This window comes from Erythrolamprus reginae, chromosome 2 (genome assembly GCF_031021105.1).
Source record: "Erythrolamprus reginae isolate rEryReg1 chromosome 2, rEryReg1.hap1, whole genome shotgun sequence".
Lineage (NCBI taxonomy): Eukaryota > Metazoa > Chordata > Lepidosauria > Squamata > Dipsadidae > Erythrolamprus > Erythrolamprus reginae.
Genome location: NC_091951.1, coordinates 215,905,831 through 215,923,749, shown reverse-complemented (window position 1 = coordinate 215,923,749; position 17,919 = coordinate 215,905,831). Strand labels below are relative to the sequence as shown.

The following is a 17,919-nucleotide window of genomic DNA, read 5'->3' as shown; positions in this document are numbered from 1 at the left end:
CGAGGCCAACTGCCACTTAGATTTTAAGTCCGCCTGCCAGTTCCTTAACCACAGGAGGTGACGCGAGGACAATGTACTTGCCATGCTCCTGGTTGAGAACTTTGCCGCATGGAGAGTGGCGTCTGCAGAGAATTCCGACGCTACCAGCAGTTTGCTCAGGTCCTGGCGAAGGCGGCCATCCTCAGGTCCAAGTCGAGATTGCATCTCTTGTATCCACATTATTGATGCTTATTAAAGAATGACACTGCGGCAGCTGCTCTGAACCTCCAGCTGGATATCTGATGTGCTTTTTGCAATAATGTCTCCGCTTTCCTATCCTCCCGTTTTAGGCTGTCACATGTTTCCGAAGGCACTAGAGCGCTGGAGACAAGCGTCACCACCGGCTGGTCAATGGGTGGGAACTCGAGAAGTTTTTCCACCTCCTCATCGAAGGTGTAAAATTTCCTCTCAAGGTTTGAAGGGCCTTTTGCTGCTGCAGGGTGCTGCCAAAGACACTTGACTCCTTCCACGAAGATCTCTGACGATGGAATATGGTCGGATTCGGGCTGAGGCTCCTTGAGCAGGGTAGCTGATGTCTTGTCTGTATCCGTGGCATCGGGTGTCTTAGATGTACCGGGTAAATCCATCACTTGCTTGGCCTTGTAAAGCAGGGTCCTGAAAAGTGCTGGTTTAAACAGACCCACAGCTGGTGGCTGTTCTGGAGCTGTTTCATCCTCCGATAGGTCATATTCTCTATCACTGTCATCAAATGGAGCCAGTTCCTCTGTCAAGGATCCCAAGCCCAAAGGGGACGGTACCGACCAGAGGTTCCTTGCCTGTGTTTGTTGGGAGGTGTCGGGCATACTGTTGCGCCCCCGCTGCTATTCCCTGTGAGTATGCATTGGAGATAATGTCTTGTAGGTCAGGCGGCATGTGGTGCCATGTGCCAGACGGAGCCCTTAGTCCAGCAGCCGTAGGGGTAAATGTAGCTGAAGGCCCCTGTAGACTTTGCACTGAGTGGCCTGCAGACCCAGGTCTGGTCCAGGGTGTGGCAGGTGATTGCATGACCTGAGGTAGAGGTGGAAATTGTCTGTCAGGTGACCAGTCCCCTTCAATAATGATCCCTGTAGGCCCAAAGGTTGATTGGGGGGTCATTGGGTCAGGGGTTGTTGGTTGCCTTTGGGTCAGGGGCAATACTGCAGGAGAAGTGTGGAGGGCCGCTTCCAACTTCTGTTCCAGGGCTTTAATGCGCTTCTCAGCTTCCTTCAGTGAGGAGGCAGAAGCTGAGGAATGTGAGACCTTTGCTTTCTACTTGGCCTTCTCCTTGTTTTTGTCTTTTAGCATGGGGCAGCCGGCATTGTCACTCCCGGGATGTTCTTCCATTGTAATCACAGTTACTTCTGTATTAATTGTCTCTGGTGATCTAGCAGAACCTCCGGCAGAAAGGAAAGCCTCCAGGTTGCTTCGTCAGTCTGCCCCAAAATGGCGTTCAAGCCCTCCTTGTCTCTTGCGCAGGCGCACTAGGGCCTAAAAAACCTTTCGTGCCCATCAGCTGCCGGAATTGGCGTTTTCGCGCCTTCCGGGGCAATCTTAAGCGGCCGCAGAGTCGGCCTCTTAAAATGGCGGCACCTTGTCGCTGCTCTGTTCCTCCCATCTCACTGCTGTTATGCTGCCCGCTGGTCTTTTCGAGGGCTCTGCCCTCGGCTCGCCTCAATGTCGACCCGATGGTTGTTGCGGCAACTGTGTCAGCGGTAATGGCGGTGATTGCTGTGGCGGCGGCGCATCCGACGGCCGCCTAACAGCTGAGAGGCACTTTGTCTAATCGGGGCGATGTCAAATCCCGGGAGCATCTTCAAGCCTCCCAATGAGGGGGGGCTCACAGCCCTAGTTTGGCCTCGGAGGCCAGGGACCCCAGGCTGAGGTGCTCCTCTTCAGGGCAATTCCCTCGGAAGGAAAAGGACCCCTGAGGAGTAGCCATCGGGGGCGGTGCCCGTGGAGGGCAGAGACCCCATCCAAGCCGCCTTCACCATCTGAAAGAGAAAAAGAAGAAAACATTAAGCAGGTAATTTACTTTTCTACCTTAAGAGCAAACTCAGCAGTCTCTACACTGGGACTGAGTTTTTAAAACTGAGCTCATGGGGACTGCAAGGGGGTGGTGCTCAATTAATATGTAAATTTTTAACTTAGTCTCTACCAATAGGATTGGTAAACTACCCATGTTGGACTCTCCTTCCAAGTGCAGTGGAGAAGTGACTGTAAACCGCGACGACACAGTTTGTAACAGAAGGAAGAAAAAAATAAAGATGTTTTGTTTTTATAAATCTCTGCATTCAGTAAGCCTTTATTCCAATTAACAGTGGCCTTAGCCAGAGATCAGAACAAGGTGGAGCAAAATTGCTTGGAAAGCGTAACGCAAGCTGTGCCTTTTGGTTTCCCATGCAGGCCAAACAGTGAAGCAAGAATCTGAGTTTGGAGAAGGGGAGGGGGAAAGAAGGACTTTTAAGCTCCCAGAACCGCCATCTGACTGAGCCTTGCGACAGGGACTGCCCTCGGACCTAGGCATGAGGAGCGTGTCTGCTGGCAGAGGGGGAAGAGCTGCCAGTGTGGTTTCTCCCATCCCGGAAATCTTTTGGCGTCCCCTAGCAACGAGGGCCCGAGGCTTGGGTTGGAGTCAGAGCCCCACCGTATGTCGCCGTGACCTCTCACCCTTAGCCCCTCCCTCTCAATTTCTGCCACTTCCCAAGAGTTTGGCGGCGGATCGACTCGGAAGTAACTCAGCTGAGAAGGGAGGGCAGAGCGGGCGTGTCACAAAAGGGAAAGAAACCGAGCGAAAGACCTGGTAGAGACAGAGTTGGGCCGACTGGAGTTTGAGCGTGGCTGGCTGACGGTGCTGCCCAACCCAGAGCTGTCGCCTCGCCTTCTGCCTTTCTCAGAGCGCTCGGCCTCCCGCCCCCAAGAGGCACATGGTGGGGTGCAGAAGAGAAAGGTGGAGAGAGGGCGAGGCAATAGCTCCAGTTTGGACAGCGCCGTCAGTGGAGCAACGGGAATGGCCACCACTTTTTCCCCTCTGGACATACACACACACAAACTGGAGCTCTCACCTCGACCTCTCTCCACCTTTCGCTTTAAAACTCGCAGTAGAGTGCTCAGCCCCCCCTACCCTCCAGAGGTGCATGGTGGGTTTGCAGTGGAACGGGGAGCTTGCGCGCGCACATCATTCCAATGAGAAAAACCTTCAACAGCGGAAGACTTTTCTGCACTTTCCTTGCTGCTCCACCCCCCCAATCCAGTTCCCGGCTCCACTGTGCAGCCTTGGAAAAGACTGTGCGGGACTGTTTTTGGGTGGGCAGACGCACAGCCACGCACCTTAGAGGAAACACTGACCCCAAACTCTGCAGGCCGGTCACAGACAGTGGGTGGGCCACTCCTTCCCCAGACCTGTTGTAGACAGTACTTCCAGAAACTGAGAATAACCATAAATAACTTATATATCTAGTATCCAACAATGTTCCCTCTAATTTTTTTTCGGTGGGGGCGGAAAAGTATAGTGTCTGAGCGACAGTCCCTTTGGGACTGGGCGGCATAGAAGTATAAATAAATAAATAAATAAATAAATCTATTACTATTATTATCTTCTCTTTTTCCATCCCTGTCTCCTCCCCCCTTGTGTGTGTGTGTGTGTGTGTGTGTGTGTGTGTGAACTCTTGAACCATTTCCAATTAGAGGTGAGCTATTGGAAATGGTTCAACAGTTCACACACACACACACACACACACACACACACACACACAAAACGGCTGGGGGTTTTTTTCTCTGTTATTATTTGGGTGCTTTTTACCATATGCTTTACATCAAGAGTCATTTCTCTCTCTCCCCCCCCCTCTTGCTCTCTCTCTCTCATTTTCATTCTCTCTATTGCTTTCTTTCTCTCTCACTCTTTCTTTCTATCTCTCTTGCTTTTTTCTCTTCTCTTTCTTGCTATCTCTCTCTCCCCCCTTTCATCTCTCTCTCTCTTTCTCTCTTGTTTTCTTTCTCTCTCTCTATTGCTTTCTTTCTCTTCTCTCTCTTGCTATCTCTCTCTCCCCCCCTTTCTCTCTTTCTCTCAGCAGCGGCATTGGGCAGTAGCTGTGAGGCGGCAGCAGGGTGATCAGCTGTGAGGCGGAGCTCCGGAACGGAGGTACTGATGGCGAGGGGGCTGCGAGAGCGCTTTCTCCGAGTGCTTCGGGAACGCCTGCCCTGCCTCTACTGCAGCCCCCTTGCTGGAAGTCTGAGATGAAAGCGCTCCCAGTGAAGGGGCTGCGAGAGGGGCGGGGCGGGCATTCCCGAAGCCCGCGGAGAAAGCCCTCTCTTGCAGCCCCCTGGCTGGCAGCGCTTTCGTCCCGCAGCCGCCACCACCGCGGGAGAAGTCGCACCCCAAGGCAGGAGACGGCGGAAGGATGTGTGCAGAAATCAGGAAGGACTACATGTGTGCAGAAATCAGGAAGTATTAGTTCCTGTTTCCTGTGAAAAGTAGTATTCACCTTTGGTATAAAGGTGGGGTCTAGTCGTAGTACAACTCTATCCAGATATAAGATGCAGAGATCTGGTCGAACGGAGAGAGCTGATATTTCTGACACTCTGCGTGCAGACGTTATTACCACTAAGAAGGCTGTTTTGATGGAGAGCAGACGAAGTGAGATGGAGCTCAGGGGTTCAAACGGAGCTTTTGTCAGTGCTCTCAGCTGACTTGCACCTAAGGAGGTTGTTTTGATTTTTTTTTTTTTTGCAGAAGCAAAATCAACAACATTTAGCAGGAATTAAAATCTCCTTCAATGCGACTTTAATTAGAAAAAGCCATACTTTTAAACATTTGTACAGAAATAAGTTGTTGAATTTTTTAAAAAATTGAAAATATGACATATGTACAGTACATTTACAATAAAATTGGAAGGGAATTTGTCATTATCCTCCATAAAAATATTATGATCAATTTGCTTTTGATTATATACACAGCCTTGTAAATCCTCCACAAAAAGCCTGGATAGCAGATATTCAGATGACAAATACGCTAAGTATCAAAATGCCACTTAAAGATTTGAGCTAGTTTCAAACTAGACTTTGATTTTTTTTCTCTCTTTCTCTCTCTCTCTTCCTTACTCCCTTTCTTTCTCTTTTTCTTTCTCTCTTTTCCTCTCTCTTTTTTCCTATCTTTCTCTCTTCCTCCCTCCTGCCCTCTCACTCTTTCCCTCTCTTTCTCTTCCACCTTTCCTTTCTATTTGTCTCTCTCCCGTCCTCTCTTTTTTCTGTCTTTCTCTCTCTTCCTTCCTTCCTTTCTCTTCCTCCTCTTTTTTCTCTCTCTCTCTTTCTCCCTCCCTATTTCTCCCTTTCTCTCTCTCCCTTTCTTCCTTTATCTCTCTGAAATGGAAAAAAAACCCTTTCACTATGCAAATCCTGTCAATAGAACATAAAGAGCCTATAAATGACTTGCTATTTTAATTTGTCCTTCTTTTACGCATATGTGCAGGAAGGATGGTCATTTTAACAAGCCACTTAAGTATTTGTAATTTCTTGTTTCTCTGTCAATGTAAGAAGCAACAATTGTTCTATTCTTACATTTATTATGTCATAGACTCTTCTTAAAAAATCCTGTCCGGGAGTACGGGTTCTTTTGAACCAGACCCGATCCTACCTAAAGGGGAGGTTACACAGGGGATGCTACCAGGGGTCTGATTTGGCATCAGCAGTCTAGTCTCGCACCAGCGGTAGTGTGAGTCGGCACCAGCCACCGAGACAACTCAACACAGGGATTGGAGCCAAGCGATAAAAATTAAGCGGTGTGCTGGTGAGTGATTTTGGTCGAAAAAGGATTGAGAATGTTTTTTTTAAAAAAATTCTCAATGGAGCTAACAGCCTGAAATGGGAGAGGAAGTGGCTATTTAGCGGTGCGGTGAATAGCGGAGGCTTCGATTTTTGCATATTTTGCATATTTTTGCATATTGCCCAAGTTTGGACTATTTAAAAGAAAGCAGATTCAAAGATCCTGAATTTTGATTATTTAAGCATTATATCTTTTTTTCTTTTTGTTTCCCCCCCTTTAAGAAGTTGGTTTTTTATTGTGCAACGAACAGAATCAAATATGGAATTAAATATGGTACTAAAAATGCTAGAACCACGGAGGGATGAGAGCTTGCCACGGAGAGATCAGAGCTTGCCATCTACTGGTTGGAAGAGTCATTACAAGGAGAATTTTGTTTCATGTGTTCAGCAGACTCTGGCCTTGGTGGTGGATTTTATTTGTCCTGCTCATGAGATTGGAATGTGTTTATTACCTTCAAGAATGGAGGAAGCTAACAACTTCTGTTAGCAATAAAAACTTTCATGAGAAAAAGTATTTGAACTGGCTGATAGAAATATGGTCACAGAGTTGGTAAAAAATATTAGAACAATTTAAATATGAGAAGAAGAATTTGAGAACAATCATACAATGGAGGCCTGGAACAAGGCTGCAGCGGAGGCTCTTGACCGGATTGCGCCGTTGCGACCTCTCCACACTAGATCCCGTAGAGCCCCATGGTTCAACGAGGAGCTCCGGGAGTTGAAATGCCAGAAGAGACGTCTAGAGAAGCGATGGAGGAAGAGTAAGTCCGAATCCGATCAAACACTTGTAAGAGCTCATATTAAGACTTACAAAGTGGCGCTCAAGGTGGCAAAATGCACGTATCATGCCGCCTTGATTGCATCAGCAGAATCCCACCCAGCTGCTCTGTTTAGGGTGACACACTGCCTTCTTCACCAGGTTGGAGTTGGGGAGCCCTTGCAGAGTAGTGCCGAGGATTTTAACACATTTTTCGCAGATAAAGTTGCTCGGATCCGTGCAGACCTCGACTCCGATTGGAGTTGACTGGCAATGAATCAGTCGAGGTGACTCGGGCCCGTACTTGTCCATTTGTCTGGGAAGAGTTTGATCTGGTGACACCTGATGAAGTGGACAAGGCCATAGGAGCTGTGAGTTCCACCACCTGTTTACTGGATCCATGTCCCTCCTGGCTAGTTTCGGCCAGCAGGGAGGTGACACGGAGCTGGGTTCAGGAGATTGTCAACGCTTCTTTCGGAAGGGGATCCTTCCCGGCTCCGTACAAGGAGGCACTTGTGCGCCCCCTCCTCTAGAAGCCTTCCCTGGACCCAGCCACTCTTAACAACTATCGTCCAATTTCCAACCTTCCCTTTATGGGGAAGGTTGTTGAGAAGGTGGTGGAGTTCCAGTTCCAGCGGTCCTTGGAAAAAGCCGATTATCTAGGCCCTCAACAGTCAGGATTCAGGCCCGGCTACAGCACGGAAATTGCTTTGGTCATGTTGATGGATGATCTCTGGCGGGCCCAGGACAGGGGTTTATCCTTTGTCCTGGTGTTTCTCGACCTCTCAGTGGCTTTCGATATCATCAACCATGGTATCCTTCTGCGCTGGCTGGAGGGGTTGGGAGTGGGAGGCACTGTCCTTCAGTAGTTCTTCTCCTACCTCTCCGGTTGGTTGCAGTCGGTGTTAGTGGGGGGTCAGATGTCGACCTCTGAGGCTTCTCCCTTGTGGGGTGCCTCAGGGGTCAGTCCTCTCCCCCCCCGCTATTTAATATCTACCTGAAACCGCTGGGCGAGATCATCCAAGGGCATGGGATGAGGTATCATCAGTATGCTGATGATACCAAGTTGTACATCTCCACCCCATGTCCAGTCAACGAAGCAGTGGAAGTGATGTGCTGGTGCCTGGAGGCTGTTGGGGTCTGGATGGGTGTCAACAGACTCAAACTCAACCTTGATAAGACAGAGTGACTGTGGGTTTTGCCTCCCAAGGACAATTCCATGTGTCTGTCAATTATCTGGGGTGGGGAATTATTGACCCCCTCAGAGAGGGTCCGCAACTTCAGCGTCTTCCTCGATCTACAGCTGACATTACAGAACCATTTTTCAGCTGTGGCGAGGGGGGCGTTTGCCCAGGTTTGCGTGGTGCACCAGGTGCGGCCCTACCTGGATCGGGACTCACTGCTCACAGTCACTCATGCCCTCATCACCTCGAGGTTCGACTACTGTAACGCTCTCTCCATGGGGCTACCTTTGAAAAGCATTCAGAAACTTCAGATCGTACAGAATGCAGCTGCGGGAGCAATCATGGGCTTCCCTAGGTATGCCCATGTTACTCCAACACTCCGCAGTCTGCATTGGTTGCTGATCAGTTTCCGGTCACAATTCAAAGTGTTGGTTATGACCTATAAAGCCCTTCATGGCATCGGACCAGAATATCTCTGGGACCGTCTTCTGCCACACGAATCCCAGCAACCAGTTAGGTCCCACAGAGTTGGCCTTCTCTGGGTCCCATCAACTAAACAGTGTCGTCTAGCAGGACTCAGGAAAAGAGCCTTCTTGTGGTGGCCCCAACCCTCTGAAACCAGCTCCCCCCAGAGATTAGGATTGCCCACACCCTCCTTGCCTTTCGTAAACTCCTTAAAACCCACCTCTGCCGTCAGGCATGGGGGAATTGAGACATCTCCCCCAGGCCTATACAATTTATGCATGGTATGTTTGTGTTTATATCTTGCTTTTTAAATAAGGGGCTTTAGATATTTTTAAATATTAAATTTGTATGTATGTATGTATGTATGTATGTATGTATGTATGTATGAATGAATGAATGAATGAATGAATGAATGAATGAATGAATAAATAAATAAATAAATATTATTATTACCAGAAAGAGCCTTTGTAATTTGGAATAAATTTGCAAATGAGAAAATATGGATGGCAGCAGAATTTCTGAAGAGGAAGAAGATAAGATTATTACAAAATTAGAAATTAGAAATTAGAAGATTTAACTTTTGTAAAATGATGAGTGGGATTTATGGAAATTAAATGATGAATTTTATGTTTGGAATTTAATATAGGGAAATTATGCTGAGAAGAGATTGAACATAGATTGGGGGATATGAATGAAATTTAGAAGGGGAATTAATGAGTAAGATATAAGAGTATTAATTGAGTTTTACATTTAAGATATGTTATGATATATTCTTGGGGTAAATAATGAAAAATGGAATAATAGAACAATAGAATAATAGAACAATAAAAACAGAACAATGAAAATTGAAAATGATTATGATTATTTTGGATATTTTAAAAATTATTTCTGATATTAATGGTTGAGAGTTGGGGGAAAGGGCTGAGAAGAAATTTTATAGATATGAAGGTTTAATTATAAGTAAAGATTAGGAGAATTTTATATGTGGATGGATTATTTTTTACTGAAATATAGAATTAAGAGGATAGAAAATAATGATGATTATATTAGATGATTTTTAATGTTAAGGAAGTTATTAAGGATAGTGGGAAATATTGTTTATAGAAGTTATTGAATTGCAGAATTTAAGTAAGATAGGTGGACTATAATTTATACTTTATATCTTTTTATGAGTTTATGGAAAGTTATAAATTAGACTGATATAAATAAAGAGGACATGTTGTCTTTACTGGGATTATGATTATTTATATTATAATAGGGAATGAGATTTTACTTGATTTATTGTCCCATAAAATGGAGCAGGTTTTACTGATGATTCCAATAGGTTTTCAGATAAATTTAGAGATTAGGGAACGATGATTCCACTGGGTTTGCTGTGATAAAATTAGTGTAGGGTTTGAGGATCTTATTGGGCTCACAGTTTTTTTTAGAATAGGGCATGATGATTCCACTGGGTTTACAGTGATATAAATTAGAATAGGGCAAGATGATTCCACTGGGTTTACAATAATTTATTAGAAGAGGGCATGATGATACCACTGCATGTACAGTGACATAATAGAATAGGGCAAGATGATTCCACTGGGTTTACAGTGATTTTTTTAGAACAGGGCACGATGATTTCACTGGGTTTACAATGACATATTAGAGTAGGGCATGATGATTCCACTAGGCTTACAGTGATAAATGAGGTGTGATGATTTATTTGAGTAAAAGATATACATGGAACAAGAGGGGGAAAGGGTTTTGCTTTTCCTTCTTTTCCCCCTTTTTATTTCCTTTTTTCTTTCTTCTTCTCTTATTTTCTAAAAGGAATTATTATTAATTGGGATAATTGGGACATTTATGATAAATTCTTTGGATTTTCCTCCCCTTTTGAATTGATATATGTTAGATGCCTGTAACAGATTTAAGATTTAGTTGTTATGATTGGGAATTCTGGTTTCTTTCTTTTCTTTTTTATGAAATTGATATTAAGGATATGTTCTGCTGGGCTTCACGGCACGAGCCCCCAATTAAGCGCAAAGGTAGGAATTCAGACACACACACACACTTGAACAGTCTATAACACTGTTTTTATCAAAAGAAAAATAGAAGCAAAACCACTCTTTTGGTAGTCAAAGGGCTCACCTTCAAAGCAACAGACTTCAATGCTGTGAAAAACAATAAACAAACACCAAGCAAATAACAAGCAGCTGTGAAGACATCACAGCCACTCTCCTTCAAACGTTTTCAACTCACACACTTGACTATGGTTTAATTTAAGAGTCCTGGAATCAATGCAAAGAGAATCCTTGGAGAAACTTGAGACAAAAGACACTTACTCTTTCACTGAACAGATAAACTTCCATACTCAGAGGCCAGCAGGCTGCCAATTTAACAGCAGCCCCAATTAGTATTTACGCAAGTGTAGTATTTACGCAGTTGCTCTTTCCTAGTCATTGCCCTGCGTCTGCGTATGTCAATGAATGTTTCTCCATCCGAATCCAGTGAGGATAACGATGATGAATTACTCCCCAATTGGCTGTCTGCCATGACTTCCTCTGAGGATCCCATTTCACATTCACTCTCTGCTTCAGACGCTTTGCTGTCAGAAGCAGTCGGCAGTAAAACTGGCCTCTGACACTGGGAGGATTCACCCACATCCACCCCTACAGTCCTTGGGGCAGGAGCTGGCCCAGAGCCAACCACAACAAGGATATATCGAGGAGATTGAAGTATGACGGCCTAAATAATCAGATGTGATAAGTTAAGAAGCAGCTAAAAGAAACTGTATTAGTTAATAGCTTTTTAAATGCATATAAGAAATTTGAATAATTATTTTTTACCCAGATGTCAAATGTACAGGAGGTAGCACTGGATGGATTATGAATACCCAATTCAAAAATTTTATCATTGTATTGTATTTTATGATTGATGGTATATTATATTATATATGTAATTGGTGCGAAAAAAAATAAAAAACCTTTTTCTGAATTAGATTTGGCTGAGGTTGGGGCCCTGAGATCCAGTGAACTGAAGTCTTATTTACTTATAGTCTAACTATATAATTCCTGTATCACACTAGCATCCATTCCAAAATATTTATTGGTTAAAAAATTGAACACATGCTATATAGTTGTGCAAAGGTATACAAAATGTATAAATTAAGCCATGTTTTATATAAAACTTAGCTTAAGTTTTAATTGAAGAATAGAAGAGAATTCTTCTGGAATATGATTACAATTGAAAAAGACATCCCATGACATGCAGCAGATATCTATTACATACCTCTTCATCCTTGTACCAAGACAAACTCTCTGCTGTTAAGATAAACCAATATTCCTTGGAGCCCCCTTTCATGATGCTAATATTGTTGATGGTCAGCCAGCCTCGCCGGATGACCTGGAGAAAATGAAGAAGTGGGAGATGAGAAGGGAGAAAAAAGAACAAATTAACAAGCCAACTTCAAGAACAAAAGAAGAAAGGAGTTGCTTAGGAAGATTTGATGCAATGTCTTTAAAATTCTAGCTTATCTGCAGCAGGACAAAGCAGAAAAGACTTTAAAGCACCTCAGTTTACAGCACCAAGGCCTTGGCAAATAATTAAAGTCTACTTATGATTCCATCTTTAAGCTGTCTCTGAACTGTTAATGCCCATCAGCCTGGTTTATGATAGTAATGAGAAAGTAAAATAATCCCATAAAATTAAATTGGAAGCAAACATTTCAATTTACAAAAAAACAACAACCTATATCTAGAGACATTTTAATACTGATATCAACTAAAGGAAATGCCAGGTTTCTGAAGCAGACTTTGATATATGACATGACCATAGCTCTGCAACAGGCAATCCAGAAAGATCAGCTCATCCACAAGACACAGAATAATCTAGTTGAAGTATCCATTTTGATACCTAAAAACCACAAACAGATATCTATATTGCAAAGAATAAAAGGTGAACAGGAGGAAACTCTCTTCCCATCAACTTCTAATACATATTCAGTATGTGACTTGGACTGTTTTGTCAATAATAATTAGTAAGACAATTTTGACTGGGCTAAAGAAACAACTCTGTCTAATCTTTTTTTTAAATTTTATTATTTTTCTCCACAATACCTCCATACACAGTGGTGGGTTATTAGCCAGAACGCCTAATTGGGTTTGCCTCTGTCACTCTGGCGGTCCTGTGAGTTTGAGCAGAATTATGCTACTGCACCCATGCAGGTAACGAAATTGTGCACAGAGACGCATGTCCGCCTGGGTTCTGGCAAGGTTTTTTGCTTCTGCTCATGGGCGGAAATTTTGCTACCGGTACTGCATACCTGTTTGTTCCATCTGCAGCCCACCCCTTGATGAAGTACACAGAAAAGTAAGTAAATGATACCCAGACAACTAATTTTAGGCATGAAATCCATTGTACTAAAAACAAGGATGTAATTTAGAACTTGCAGCATGGTCTATATATAAAGCAAACATAATTGCACACAGCTGGGGGGGGGGGGGCTTTTTCTGAGCAAAATAAACAACTAAACATTAATTTTTTTCATTTCATTGTTCATTTGGTTGTGATCAAATTAGTAAACCAATGCAAAAAGTTTTTTTTTTAATTAAGTAGCTAAAACTTCAATCTTTTTAAAATCCAGGTCAAATAGACCCAGGAACAGAACAGGTGTAAGTTTTTTCACCCAGCAAAAACTAAGCAACCCCCCCCCCCCCCAAAAAAAAATACTCATAGAAAGAACCCCTCAAATGAGACAAAGTCATGTAATTTCAAGTTTCAGATATGCAGGGAAAATTTTTTACAGGGTCTCAAACTTCATTTTGGGTAAAATATGACCAGAACAGAACAGCAGGGTTAAGACTCCAATCCTTCCCCACAGGGAAGCAGAACCAACTAGGTGGTTCCGCCCCAGGCGCCTGATGGACCCAGAAGGATTTCAGAAGGCGCTTGGGGTTTTAACGGACTCATGGTATACAGTTCCTCAGAGTCCCTTGCTGCTGCCTGGAATACAGCGGCAGCGAGGGCTCTAGACCGAATTGCGCCTTTGCAACCTCTCTGTTTATTTATTTATTTATTTATTTATTTTATAATTGTTTTATTATTAAAATGAAAACATTTACATCATATAATACAACATAAGATACAATTCGAAACATAAGGACAAACAGTACAGAAAAAAAGGAAAAAAAAAAAAAGAGAAACAAAAGAAACACCTATAGACAAAACAAGTAAAAGTGTCGGCGAGTAAACGGGGGAGTTGTATTGAGAACGAAAATTAGGTCAAATTGTATATGCTCATTACCATGTTTCGAGGATTGTATCAGAAGAGTTCAATGCCGGAGTTGAAATAAACACATTGCGGAGAAGTTAACAGATAATCATAAATCTACATATCTAAATATATATAACATCTCGTGTTATTTTATGAGATAATAAAATGATTTATACCAGATTTGTGTCAGTTCGAAGTGGAGTCAAAAATCACAATCTTATAGCCTATTGTTCTCGCTTTTGCTTCCTAGCCAGTTATAAAAAGGGTCCCAACACTCGTTGAACGTAGCCGAGGATTCATTTCTAACTTGTGAAGTCAATTTTGACATTTCTGCACAGTATAATATTTTTTTAATTATTACTTCATTTGGGGGTACTTCTTCGTTCTTCCACCACTGCGCATATGAAAGTCTTGCTGCGGTTACTATATGAATGATTAGGTGTACTTGGGATTTCGATAGATTTTGTCTGGTTATGCCCAATAAAAAGCATTCAGGAGTTTTGTCAAGTGTTAAATTTAACATTTCATCGATCCAAATTCCGATCTTATTCCAAAATAAGTTTGCTTTGGTACATTGCCACCATAAGTGGAAGTAGGTGCCCAATTCTCGTTGGCATTTCCAGCAATTTGGAGAGAGTTTGTTGTTTGATTTAGTTAGCTTGATTGGGGTAATATGCCATCGGTAATACATTTTGATCAAGTTTTCTTTATAGGAAGTGGCAATAGTCAATTTATAATTCCTAGTCCAGAGTGTTTGCCACTCCTCCTCTTTAATTTCGTTTTTGAGGTCCAGGTTCCATTTCTTAACGTTAATTTTTATGTTAAAGTTGTCCAAATCATTGTAAGTTAAGTAACAATAGAAATTTTTAATTAGCTTTTCTTGAGGGCCTATACATAGCTTGTCTAGAAGGGCATTTTTCCTTATCCCAGATATTTTTTTGTCTTTGTTATATTTAGATTGGATCTGGAGGTATTCCCACCATTCCACTTTTTGACCCAAATTTTCTAGTTCTAGCCTTGTTTTAATTGTTCCATTTGAGTTTAGAATGTCATTATATCTTATTATATTGTTTCTTTTGTATAAATTTGGATGTACGTAGGCTTCTAACGGGGCGTACCACATGGGGGTTCCTTTATATAATTTAATTTTAATTTTTTTCCAAGTGTTGATTAGTGATTTCCTTATCAAATGGTTAGAGAAATATTTATGGGTTGTCGGTTTTTCGTCCCAGAGATAATAGTGCCACCCTAAATGGAGATCGTGGCCTTCTAAGCTAAGAAGTCTGGTATTAGTTAGACTCATCCACTCTCTTGTCCATGCCAAGGAAGCGGCAATATAGTAATCCTTCCAAATTGGAAGAGCCAGTCCTCCCTCTTCTTTCTTACCTTGTAAATATTTCAGTCGAATTCGGGGGCGTTTGTTTTGCCAAATAAAATTGTTAGTTACTTTAGTCAGATTATTAAAAAAAACCTGTTTTAATTGTATGGGGATTGTTTGAAATAAAAACAGAATTTTGGGTAATATATTCAGTTTGATGGCTGCAATCCTCCCAAGTAGGGAAAGTTGTAAATTCCTCCATTTTGACAGGTCTGCTTGTACTTGGTCTATTAGAATATCATAGTTGTTTGATTTTAAGCTAGATACTCTGTTTGTCAAATTGATGCCGAGGTATTTAATTTTTGTTGTTATTTGAATGTCCAATTTAGCTGATAATATATCTTTCTGTGATTGTCGCATATTTTTGGTTAGAATTTGGGTTTTGGTTTTATTTATTTTGAGGCCTGCCACTGCACCATAATCTTCCAGGACTTCTAATAATTTGGGACCTGAGTCTAAAGGATCTTCTAAAATGAATACCAGGTCGTCTGCGAAAGCTTGGAGTTTATAGGTTTCTTTCTTGCAATTTAATCCCCTTATATCTTCCTTGTCTCTGATAATTCTCGTTAGTACTTCAAGGGTTAAGATAAATAATAAAGGGGAGAGTGGGCATCCTTGTCTTGTACCCTTGTAAAGAGAGATTTTTGTCGATGTGTCCCCATTGAGAATAATATAGGCTGATTGGACAGAGTAGATGGCTTTTATTGCATTTATAAATTTGGGACCAAATTCCATATATTCTAGTTGTTTAATCATGAATTTCCAGGACACATTGTCGAAAGCCTTCTGGGCGTCAAGAAAAATTAGCGCCACTTGTTTTTCGTTATGAACTTCATAATACTCCAGTGTGTCTAACACAATTCTGATATTATTTTTAAGCTGTCTCCCGGGAAGAAACCCATTTTGGTCCGAATGTATAAAATAGTTTAGAAATCCTTTGATTCTATTCGCTAGGATAGAGGTGAAGATTTTATAATCGGCGTTTAAAAGAGAGATCGGGCGGTAATTAGATATATCTGTATGGTCTGTATCTTTTTTTGGGATTAACGCTAGGTTTGCTTCTGTCCAAGAAGTTGGGATTTTACCTCTGTCTAAGGCCTCATTCAGTGTTTCTAACAGGGCCTTTTCCATTTCTATAGGCAGATCTTTATATAGTTCTACGGGAAGCCCATCCGGCCCTGGTGCTTTATTGTTTTTTTGATTTTTAATTGCTTCTTTTAATTCCGTGTCAGTGATCGGTTTATTTATTGTGTTAACCATTTCTTGTGGAACTTTAGGTAGTTTGGCCTGTTCTAAAATTTCTTGCATTTTTAGCTCTTGAGTGTTATTTTGTGTAATATCAGTATACTCGTAAAGTTTACTGTAGAAATCGCCAGCGATCTTTTTCTTCCTTTCCAGGTCATGACATAGTTCCCCATTTTTATTTTTAAGACAATTTATTAGTTTCTTTTCTTTTTGCTTTCTGAGTTTATTGGCTAACCATTTGCTAGGTTTATTGGCATTTTCAAAATTATATTGGTTAGTTCTTTTAATTTGTTGTGCCAAATTTTGTTGATCTATTAGATTTAGTTGATGTTTGATTTGTAGCATGTTTTGTTTAATTTCTTTTTTTTGGGGAAATTTCTGGAGTTCTTCTTCTAAGGCCCTATAATCTTCCTCTAATTTAGCCGATTTCTGCTTTTTTAGCTTAAATTCTTTGGCCATATATGAAATCGCTATCCCTCTGATAACAGCTTTGGCTGTGTCCCAAACATTTTGAAGATTTGTATGATCTTTGGGGTTTTCTTGAAAGAAATAGTTCATTTCAGTTTGGAATTTTACCTTAAACTCTTCCTGAGTTAATATGGATTTTTGAAGAGACCATCTGCAACACTGTTTAGATCCTTTCCAAATTACTTTGAGTGCATTATGGTCTGAGATGTAACTGGAATCGATCTCTGTCGAATAAATTTTGGTATTAATTTCTGTTGTTACCCAAACCATATCTAGTCTTGACCAAGATCGGTGCCTATCGGAATAGAAGGTATATTTTTTAAGATTGGGGTTTCTATCTCTCCAACTGTCTTTCAATTTTAATTGTTTAATTAATTCAAAGAAAGCTTTCGCTAATGTTCTTTTCTTTTGTTTGGTCATCTTGTCATTTTTATAATCCAGTTCGGGATTAATTATACCGTTAAAATCTCCTACTAGACAGATATTGTCTGTAGAGTGTTCTTTAATTATATTTAACAGTCTTTTATAAAATCTTTCTTGGCCTTCATTCGGAGCATAGATATTAATTAGTGTTATTGTATCTCGTTCTATATTTAATTCTAAGATTAAAATTCTGCCCTCCCTATCTTTGTATTTCAATTTAGCTTGGATGTTCGAATTGATGTAGCATATTACACCCCTTTTTTTCTCTGCGGCCAAAGATGTAAACAACTTCCCAAGTTTATTTCTTTGGAGTAGATGTTCAAATTTATGTTTAATATGGACTTCTTGCATTGCAATGATGTCGAAATTTAATTTAGCAATTTTATTTAAAATTTGATTCCTTTTTTGGGGGGCATTCAGTCCATTTATATTAATTGTATATAACTCGATTCCCTTGTTTGATTTTTCCTGAGCCAGGTTTAGGTTATCTGTATTTAGGTCTTGTTGCCCTAGTACTTCTTGTTTCCTTTGGATATCCTGTATAGCCATTATTACCTGAGGTTAAACTATCAGTGGCCTGACTTCCCTCCAAACTAAGTAGGGTCTGCTCTGTGGATGGTGGACTGGTTGGTTGGGGGTTCCTTGTTTCTTTCCTCTCTTGTATATCGGAAGACCGTTCAGTGGGGAAGTTTTTATCATAAAATTCTTCTGCCTTTTCGACCGAATCGATTTTTAGCTTTCTGTCTTGCCAGGTCACTAGCATGCCCTCGGGGACCAGCCATCTAAAGTTTACATTGTGCCTGGTCAGTTTGGCTGACAAAAAGGTGTAGGGTCTACGTAGATCTCTGACGTGTTTTGGAACTTGTTTAAGGATTACCAATTGTCTCCCCTTGAATTCTATGGGGTCATC

At 41.6% G+C, this 17,919-nt stretch overlaps 1 protein-coding gene across 10 annotated transcripts in view; it reads right to left on the bottom strand.

The window, feature by feature from the left end:
• Positions 1 to 17,919, bottom strand: part of DNM2 (dynamin 2) — a 380,758-nt gene that overhangs the window by 55,390 nt on the left and 307,449 nt on the right. For 9 of the 10 annotated variants that reach the window (XR_011558204.1, XM_070741818.1, XM_070741820.1 and 6 more), the window contains one exon: positions 11,512 to 11,625. Coding sequence is in view for 9 of the 10 variants with exons in the window: in XM_070741818.1 (XP_070597919.1) it covers positions 11,512 to 11,625 (114 nt within the window). In the remaining variant the exon portion in view is untranslated. Of the gene's footprint in view, positions 1 to 5,107; positions 6,575 to 11,511; positions 11,626 to 17,919 lie in introns of those variants that run through there. The other variant, XM_070741822.1, reaches the window with a different exon arrangement.